The sequence below is a fragment of the Cryptomeria japonica genome, chromosome 3 (genome assembly GCF_030272615.1).
Source record: "Cryptomeria japonica chromosome 3, Sugi_1.0, whole genome shotgun sequence".
NCBI classification, from domain to species: Eukaryota; Viridiplantae; Streptophyta; class Pinopsida; order Cupressales; family Cupressaceae; genus Cryptomeria; species Cryptomeria japonica.
Window position 1 is genome coordinate 410959803 of NC_081407.1, and position 10770 is coordinate 410970572.

General features: G+C 38.6%; 1 protein-coding gene across 1 annotated transcript; it reads left to right on the forward strand.

Moving 5' to 3' along the window:
* The first annotated feature begins 201 nt into the window (after positions 1-201).
* LOC131069518 (probable LRR receptor-like serine/threonine-protein kinase RKF3) lies at positions 202-2452 on the forward strand. The gene has a single exon (XM_058004993.2). The coding sequence runs from the start codon at positions 307-309 to the stop codon at positions 2263-2265; it is 1959 nt and encodes a 652-aa protein (XP_057860976.1). The 5' UTR covers positions 202-306; the 3' UTR covers positions 2266-2452.
* Positions 2453-10770: the final 8318 nt, after the last annotated feature.

Consider the following 10770-nt stretch of genomic DNA (forward strand, 5'->3'; position numbering starts at 1 on the left):
CTTGTTTTTGTTTAGTAGGTTTAGATTTCTATAAATAGAACATGTTCAATGAAATTTGTGACATACAAATAAGACATATTTATCTTATCTTTTTTAAAAGTTTTCCATCACTAAGTCAATTGAAAATGAAAATAAAAATGGATTTTTTTTTAATTGAAATATTTATGTTTCAAATATGAGGTATACCTACCGACCTTTCAAGAAATAGAAAGAAAATAGACACTAAACTATGCTATCATATGAATGAATAAGCAGTTCCATCACCAATGCCATGTACTAGGTTTTGCTTAGAACGTTCAGAGCTCCATGGACACGGCATATTCGTTGAAATTTGTGAGACAGAGGGTAGTGCTTTTGAAAATGGTGTCAGGGGGTCTTATACTCCTGCTTTTACTTGGGCTCTCAGCCGCTGCAACAGAGACGGGAACTGAAGTCTGTCCACTGAAACTAAAGGAGCTGAACTTGTTTCCATGGATGTTCAAACGATGCAACGGGCAGGGCGCGATCACGAGCCATTGTTGCGAGGCCATAAAGGATCTCATCAAAATCCTGCTTTTTTCATGGCTCCAGTCCAGCGGCCATTTCCTGCTGCCCGACAACCCCACGGCTGAACTGTGCTTGGCCGCTGTCTTTAATCACTTGTCAGAACAGGGGATCGACAAAGAGGAAGCCATGGGTTGCGGGATCAAAGCAGAGGTCTTGGTCACTACTTCGAATTCCTGCAACGGAATCGACAGCCTGAAGGCATTTGAAATGGTAGTCGACACGAACGCCATGCGGACAAACTGCAACGGGTCGCAGAGTGGAGTATTCAAGTGCAACAAGTGCATACAGTCCATGGCTCTGGCGCTGAACCAGTTGAACAAACAGCACCCGGGGGCCGGCAAATCGGACTGCGCGCTCTTTGTAACGATGTACGTCGGGGGGGCAGTGAACTCCTTTCAGGATTTGGGGCCCGATGCGCTGTATTGCCTGATGGGTGCGATCAATTTGCCGGCAATTGCACCGACGGCGTCCCTGTGGCCGGACACCCGGGGCGTTCAGCCCCGTAAACCCGACTGGTCCGAGACAAAAATAGGCGTACTGGTGGCCGTTCCAGTGGTTGCGACGGTTCTGTTGGGGCTGCTTTTCTACGGGTGTTTGCAGTGGAGTAAAGCGTACAGAGTGGGCATGCGGCGGATAAAGCTATGGCGGCAGCATCAGCTCCTGAGGGAAAGCGTGGACGCCGGAACGGGGCTCGTTGTTTTCGGGCTCGAGCAGATAAAGTCCGCCACCGGGAACTTCTCCTCCTCTAATGTTATCGGTGAAGGAGGGTTCAGCACGATTTACAGAGGCACCCTGCCCGACGGGTCCCAAATTGCCGTGAAGCGGTTCAAGGACTTCACGACCCGAGGCGATGCCGACCTGCGCCACGAAGTCCATGTGATCAGTAGTGTGAAGCACCGAAACTTGTTGCCCCTCAAGGGCTACTGCATTGGCAGCAGCAACGACCACGATGGTGGGTCACATGCCCAACTTCTGGTCTACGATTTCATGGCCAACGGTAGCCTGGCGGACTACCTTTTCCGGAACAAGCGTTGCTTGAGCTGGCCCGAGAGGCACAAAATAGCTGTGGGGATTGCGAGAGGTCTGGCCTATTTGCACGAGGATGCCAAGCCGGCTATTCTTCATAGGGATGTTAAGACGGCCAATGTTTTGCTTGACAAGGACCTGAACGCGCTCGTTGCTGATTTTGGATTGGCCAAGTTTAAGCCCGATGACCACGATGACAAGACGCACTACACCACGCGGGCCGTGGGCACCCTGGGCTACGTTGCCCCCGAATATGCGCTCTATGGGCACTTGACTGACAAGAGCGACGTTTTTAGTTTTGGGATTGTGGTGCTGGAGCTCATGAGTGGTCGAAGGGCTCTGGCGAATGTGAAGGCGGAGCACATTCATATTTCTGACTGGGCTTGTGATCTGGTGAATAAGGGCTTGTCGGAGGAGGTGATCGACAAGGGGATTTGGGGCTCTGGGCCGAGAGAGAGCATGGAGAGGGCCCTTTTGCTCGCGCTCCAGTGTGCGCATCCAAAAGTGTCTTGCAGGCCTTCCATTTCGCAGGCCCAGACTATTTTGGAAGAGATTGATCGCCCGCATTGTGTTGCGGGCGATAGTACGGAACAGCTCAAGTGGCTCCTCTCTCCTGATATTGAAGGGAGAGTTTCTTATGGAAATGCCACGCTTGGGGACATTTCCATGGATTCTTACTGCGAGGGAAGATAGAAGAGGATGAGGATTGTGTTATTTTATGATTGGATGTGTGATTTAGATGAGTCATTTGTGTATAATTCATAAAATTAATTTGAAATTGGTTTTGGATTAGACTATGTAATTTACTTAATACTGTTTCAAAACACGTTCCATGATCCATCATAATGAACATTTTTTTCCAAATTAGTTATGTTGTTCATTTTATGTCTTTACTTATTGCTAGAGAATTATTCTTTGTTTCTCACAAAAATTGGTGCATGTAAACACAACAACATAAGAAATTAAGTGCAATCATTCTTATTACTCAAAGTTCATTCTATTTTCTGATGGCACTCAATCACTTTAATAATGGATCATAGAGTGTGATCCAGAAAGTTAAAACTACTAAACAATCTTTTTCAGAAATAACTCTTTCAAATTTTAAAGATTGTAGAAACTTCACGTCTTTAAGCATTGCAAGTGTTCTAGTGACAATGTAATTCAATATTCATCTTAAATGTCCATATCATAACATTTTTACCTATCATCTAATCTTAACTGAGATCAAAATCTATAGTTTTTAGTTGACTTGATAGTGCTTCCTCAAGATTATTGTTTTCTCGTGTATTCTTTTCCTTCTAATTAATATATGCATTTTCCTAACAAAAAAAAAATCTTTAATAAATATTTTTTTTATTAAAAATTAAAATAATAAATAGTTAACAGTTGATTCCCTTATGTATAATATTCACATATATAGGTAGTTTGCTAAGTCTTTCTAGCATGTTGATAAGGCCCGACTTAATAAGTTCAATAGACTTTAAACTAGATGAAGTAAAGTCAAATTTGGTGATGGTTAATATGTACTATGGTTGAAGTAACATAGATTGCATAAATAATTAATTTTACTATAAATATTTGAGAACCAAGCCATAGGAGGCAATGTAGAAATGTTGCTCACGGTAAAACATTTTTCATGGGAAAATGCAATTGTGATCCATATTTCATTTATTTATTCAATCTATTTAAAATTCTAGTAGTTGCACCTTTTGCGAATTAAATTGCAATCACTTTTCGACAATTTCAGAGTTTGCTACAAAGGCAAACAGGATTCCACTTTAGCAGAAAGTAGGCGATGGGTTGGTAGAGAGATCACGTAACTGGTGGCAAGGTTGGTAGAATAACAAAGGGTTTAGAGGAAAGTAGGATGTCATGAAAGGGACAAAAAAAATGACGAGTTGTCAAGAACCAAAGGGGAAAATGTTGTGTGGCAAAAAGATACCCACCAGAATGGGAACATCTCATCCTCAGCCAAAGGAACTGCTAGGGCTACATTTGGCGAGAATGCATATGGGACATATAGAGTGTAGGGGAGAGGAGAAGGAAAACGATTAAGGAAAGGAGTTAACCCTAATCCACCAACACACCTTAATGCACAACATTGGAATGTTAGGCAGGCAAGAAAAGGCGAAGACATCAACAAAGGAGAATGGTTTGCACCACCTGGAAACACGAGCAAGACAATGGTCATCTCATCAAAAACCCTAAAACCAATATGGGATCACTTCAAAAGTTGTGTCTTCTTTGTGAAATGGATAGGCATGAGAAACCCGATGGAGAAGATTATGAACTGGTGGGTGGAGCAATTCAATGGTCGGGTAAGTGCCAGAGCCCTTCTTGTAGGTTACTGTATACACTGAAAATTGGTTTGGAGATAGTTAATTAATTGAAGTCTTTTATTTCTCTATTATATAAATGAATTTAATAATTTATTTATATAGTTCATTATTTCTAATTCCTCCCATCTTAATTAATTTCTTCTATTTTCCTAATTAAATAGATAAGTTTAATCAATTTGTTTTTTTATTATTCATCACCATTAAATTTGAATTTTTCAAATTTGAACACATTTTGTCCTACCCTTTAACCACCTTCTAGCCTAACCCATCCAACCTAACCATGGGTTTAATTAACCCTATCCCCTCCAACTTCCTCATTCTAACCTCCTTTGGAGTATCTATTCTCCCTTGAGGACATATGGCATCTTTGCCACCTGTCTTTTATTTCCTTGACACTTGCCTTCTTGTTGACAATTGTTGGAGATTCCTTGACACTTGTCCCTCTAGGGATGACAAGTGTCCTATCTTTCAACCTCCTCTAACTTTCTCATTTTTGACCGTTGATCTCTCCAGACCAACTCTTGACTGTTAAATCCTACCACCTCAGCTTTGGCTTTGGAAAATCTATAAATACCTCTCCTCTCAGCCATGAGAGGGCCCTTAGCATTTTTCTTAGCAATCTTAGCATCATTAGTAGCAATCTTAAAAGCATTCTAATAGTTTTAGCATCATAATATAACATATCAATAATATCATTGCATTTTGATAATGACACTCATTGCATTTTTAGCATAGCTACAATGATAATTTAGAATTGCACATCGTCATCTAGATCATAGAATTGCATCATTTCACTCTCGTTTCTCAAGTAGTCATCTAGTAATCATGCAATCGAGAGCCAACCCCTAGACCCGCAAGGTCCTTGAGAATAGAGAACAATGGGACGATTTGAGGGAGTTCTAATTTGTTTATTTGTTTTACTCTCTAATGTAATGCTTCATTGAATGTTGTGTTTAATACTTATTAAATAGATTGATACACATAATTTTGCACACATTTATTTTGGTGCCCATCATGGGGCCTAACCCCAAATTGTTGATATCTTTCTCATAGGTTTTTCTTAACAAGTGCATCCAGAGACCCAGTCTAGCATTTTGGTGACAAATTTTGGCGCATATTGACTGCATATTAGCACATTCATCCCTTGTTCTAGCATATTCGTCACCCAAAACAACACATCCATATCAAATTGCAGCACTTCTATAGGATTTGATTCTATCCCTTATTCTATCTTACTTCTTTAGTGCTTTACTTTAATAGAATAACATGTTGGTTTCACAGAAAAGTGTATTAATTGCACAGAATAACACGCTAATTTCACAAAATAGCATTTTCCTTCTACAAAATAGCACATTGGTCATTCAAAATAGCGCATAGATGTCATATTTTAGCGCATTGGTATCATAGGCTAGCGCATAGATGATTTGTTTTGGTGCTTTCATTCCTGATTGCAAAAATTTGATTTTCAAAGACTAATTTTCACCCTTATGTTTAACAAGTGCTTTTTACGCTGCCAAAGACTAAAATTGAAAAACATTATTGAGTCGAAGACCTCTAATTGAGACTAGTAATATTGTTTGTAGACGCTAGAGTATTGCATTTCTTTGTTAATTTAGGCACATAGTCTAATTAGAGGATCAATAAACACCATGTCTTATGTGTCTAAGATGATAGGTGAGTATGCTCTCCCCTTCAATGGGTGATCAGAAAACCTGACTCATTGAATCTTTCATTTCAAGTAGTGCAATAACTTTAGCGGGCCTGCCCTCCTGAGTAGCCCATAAGGTTGGGTGAGAGGGGAATGACCCAAGTGGTAATGACTAACACCAAGTTCATCTAACCCACTCTAAAATAAAAAAGTGATTTCAATGAAAATTAAAGTCAACAACAATGATTGGGAATAGATCTCCTAACATACCTTCGGGTATATCAAACCTTGGTTCTCAAGGCTGGGAGACCTCTTAATTGAATTTATACCTTGACGCATTGAATGGATGCCCTTACCTGTACCATTACTTTACAAGCCACCTTTTTAAGCCTTGGTGCGATAATCTCAGTGCAAGGGGATAGCTGGTTTTCCCCCCAAGACACTCACCATATGTATTTCCTTGAGATGAAATAGAACTTTCCGGCTTTGTATAGGCTATTTATAGCTTTCTGAAAAAAGGGTGGTCCAGTTATCCTTCCAGTCCTTGAGGCCCCTACCTATCCTCTCTTACAAAGCCCAGATTGTTAAACACTCCTTAAGGTGTTGGGCATTCAAGGTTAATAAATACCAAGATGTGGGTTGAATTATCACATTGTATCCACTCCTTAGGTTAGAACTGCTTCAAGTGTTTGTTATGTGCTCAACCCACAGAAACTTGGGCTTTATTTGAGCCTCGAACATACACTTTGTGTTTAGAATTTAGGACAAAACAATTGTTTGGACATTGGCTGTTGTGTTTTAAAATCACAAATCAGAATATCGCACATTAAAACACATAAGGATTCAACTTGTAGAAAACCTCAAACTGTAAAACAATTTCAAACTAGACATCATACTACATATTAGTGTATCACAGACACAGAGTAGCGTATCCCTTGGAAACAATAGTGTATTTGGCCGAGAACAATTTAGCACATTAAGACCACAAATTAGCGCTTTGATACAACAAAGAAGTGTATATGAAACACAGATTAACGCATTGGTATCCAGTGTAGCGCATAGCAGAGCATAGGTTAACACAAAGTAGAGTAACATATTAAAAACCTAGATTAGTGTATCAATATCACATATTAGCATACTAATAGGACAACGTAGCACATACATAGTGCATATTAGTGCATTAAGTGAACAAATTAGCGCTTTGATACCCTATTCTAGCACATCTGTGTATTTTCACCACAGACAGAGAGTAAATTGCAACTTTTTATAGAAAATTAAACATAGTTTTAGACACTCTTTTTAGAGTGCTTCTCGGGTCATTACCATCAGACCAATTCAAAACTAGACAAAACAGGGTTTTACAAGTACATACATTTTAACAAAGTTTATGATCCAACATCCCTAGTTTCTTTATCAGAATTTATCATCCTTCATCGCGAAACTAAACTTTAGAATATATTGACCTTGTCTTGTTACTAGGATAAGATCTTTCCTATTGGACTTGGTCAAATTACATCAAAACTTGCACTCTGACACTGATCAAAAGCTTTAAAATCTTAATTACTTGTATGATGGTTTTGATTAGGAATCGGGAAAAGAAACTGAGACAAGAAGAAGAACTTCCTTTTATATCACGCAATCAAGATGATGATGAAGAAGAAATAGCGGAAGAAACAATTAAGGAAGCACAACAACATCCCAGATTTGGAAAATTCATGGAAAAGGTGTTAGAGTCTGATAAGGAGAATTATTTTTTGATGTTGTGAATCTGGGTGTGAAATTGCCTCAAGACTTTGATGTAACACACTTAAAACAAATTGAAGAGACAAGTGAAGCTCAAAACAACACAACTCAAACCACTAAAACTCGAACATCTGGTGACAAAAACAAAGACGGTAGAAACAGTGAAACAAGAAATAATATGGACAATCCCCTCTTGGCACTCACACATCAAATACAAAACCTCCAACAACAAATCCAAGATATGCAAAGAGGGACAACCAAAAGGTATTCACTGGAGGATATTTGTCCATACCCATTCGATAGGAGTTTGAATATGATACCCTTTCCACCTAACTGAAATTCTGAAATACGACAAGTATAGTGGGAAAACTGACCCTCAATATCATGTAAGGGAATTTTGCACCATGAGCATGGAGTTTGCACATAACGAGACATATCTAATGCAGTTATTCCTAAGGAGTTTAAGTGGATAGGCTATGGAGTGATTTTCAAAACTACCACCGGGGATTAGATCATTTGAAGAACTTGTGAATAAATTTATCTCTCAATACTCATATAACATTCAACATGAGATCACCATGCTGGATTTGTGCAACATAAAACAGAAAAATGGAGAACCCTTCATGAAATTTTTGCAAAGATGGAAGCGATTTTTTGCTAGATACTCTCGCCGTGTACTTGATAACAAAAAGATTGGCATTTTCATTGAAAATTTGAATGGTGAAATGAGTTATAGACTCAAACTGCAATGTCAGTTCGAAAAAATGATTAAAAATGGAGTCAAGATTGAAGATGCTTTGGTTAAAAGAGGAGCATTAAAATTTTATAAAGAAGGAACCAATTCTTCCAACAACAACAATAACAATGATAAACCAAAGTTTTGGACCAGAAACAGAAACATCGTCAATGGTGGATGCTAACAACTTAACACCAAAGAAGCCCATCTTTAATCTATCAAGTCGTACATCAGTGGTTAACCAAGATAGCAATAAACCTAAACCGTCTTTTCCTAATTTTTGCAGAAAATTTACTTCCATTGGTGAACCACTAGAATTGGCCTTAAAAACACTCCTTGCAAATAAATTGATCACATTACCAGAAGTAAGAGATTTTGAACCTAAAATTAAACTAGCATGGTGGAATGATAACCATTATTGTGATTATCATCGAAGTAAAGGACATCAAATGAATGATTGTCAAAGATTGAAACATGTCATTCAAGACTTGATAGACAATGCGGTAATAATGGTAGATAGACATAAGATAAACGATCGCACACTGCATTTAAAAATCCACTCCCAAATTATGAGAAGGGTGAAGCATCAACAACACAAGATGGCAAAGGAAAAGAAAAAGTCAACTATGCTCATGCCTATGACAATGTGGTTAATGTTATTGTTGTTAAAGAGTAATCACAACTAGAACCATCACATGCCATCACTAGGAGTAAAGCTAAGGTAACCTTGTCGAGTCCAACAATTAACACATCATCCACTTCTAAGCAATATAATATAGTGGATCAATTGCAAAAGACCCCTGCACAAATATCAATACTAGAGCTTTTAAAACTTTCACCAACACAAAGAGATTTTGAAAATAACTCTAGTAGATACCACAATCTCCAAAGATTTGGATGTTGATCAATTCCAAGCCATGGTGGGATACCTAATAGCACCTCATTGCTTATCCTTCACATATAATGATGACATGTCCTTGCAACATCCTCATAATGATCCTCTACACATTAAAGCCCTTATCCATAAAACATGTTAAACGTGTCCTAATAGATGGAGGAGTTGGATTGAATATTTTTCTCATTAAGTCTAGTTCATGCTTTAGGCTTTTCTACAGAAACAGTTAATCTTAGGAAAAAGATCACCATAAAAACATATGACGAAGAGGAGCACTCTTCCAAAGGAATAGTGGTGTTACCCATTAGAGTAGGATCCATACAGAAAGATACATTTGGTCAAGTTTTGGACTTGAATTTATCTTATAATATACTTCTAGGCAAACCATGGATTCATGATATGTAGGCAGTTCCATCAACTTACCATCAATGTGTAAAGTTCCCATACAATAGACGAGAAATCACCATTTCAACAGATTCTAATCCATTTCAATATTGTAGCACTCTAAAACTAGTCCAGGAGGTCATTGTTCCACATAACAGAGAGGCATCTTCTTCTAATTCATCACCTAAGAGGAGTTCATACCAGTCAACTTTGGCATGATTTGAGAAAAAGCTACAATTGAACAACAAAGGAATAGGAGAATATTCTCTAAAAGATTTACCAACTCTCCTAGGTCTTATGGAAAACCATCAACTTCAAAGCAACAACTAGTGTCAAAACCACTCGTAATATTTGATGGAGCATTTGTCAAAGCAGGAACCATATTTGAAGAAACTGAAGACAAAGACATTTTACAGTGGCTATATAAAGATGACGAGTCTCAACAAGAAATCAATAATGTTAGCATACCAACGGAAAGATATGAAAAAAGATTTCACATCTTGCATAAAATGGGGTATAAGGGCAAGGGTCATGTAGGCAAAAGGAAAGAAGGTATTCTTGAACCCATACAACCTCCATCTCAACATGCTAAAGACAAGTCAGGATTAGGTTTTGGACAAGATACTCTTGTTCATGAACAGGAAGGAGCAGCTCGCAAGCAACAAGAAAAAGAAACAATTCACAAACAACGAGAAGATGAAGCAGCAAGAGGAGGAAAACGATAGAAGATAGGAAGACCTTGCCATAAAAAGAGAAGAAGCGACACATAATCTTTATGGACAAATCCTTAGATTACAAGCTTCTAGTGAGATTGAATCTAGTGAATGGGAGTGGGACTCATATCATTCTAAAGAATCCTCAGAAGGATCTTGCTATGCAAAAGATGTGGATATCGATATAGTTCACTCGTATGAAGGACAAACATCATAATACAAACCACTTGAATTAGAGTCACAATCTATCGATTCTAACTCTATCGAGGACAATTAGATATGGATCGAGATAGGTCCTCCCAAGGAGAGTGACATCGTGAACTTGGATATGACCACTGAAAACTTGGACAATTTCATCATGACTCTTAACGTCTGTGAGACTAACCAGTCAGCCGATCCTTTACCTTTGGTGCATCCGAAACTTTTTGATTGGGAAAAAATGGACCCATTGAGCCAAATAGTTTCCCGAATGAGCATGTCATAGCCCTATATCTCAATGTTGTAGAACCTACAACACCCAAAACGTCTTCCACTAGTGAGTTCGATAACGCTTCTTCAAGTCAGGGGGTGCCAAATCTCTCAATCACAAAAGTGAAATAAGTAAATCAATTAGAAGACTTAATGTTGAAAATTATTTAATGACAACATTAGATCGAGGAAAAGTAAAAAGAAAGGACGTATCCGCTAGTGAAAACCTCTTTGAGGCGCTAGAGGATGGGAGATTTGACACTCTTCCCGAA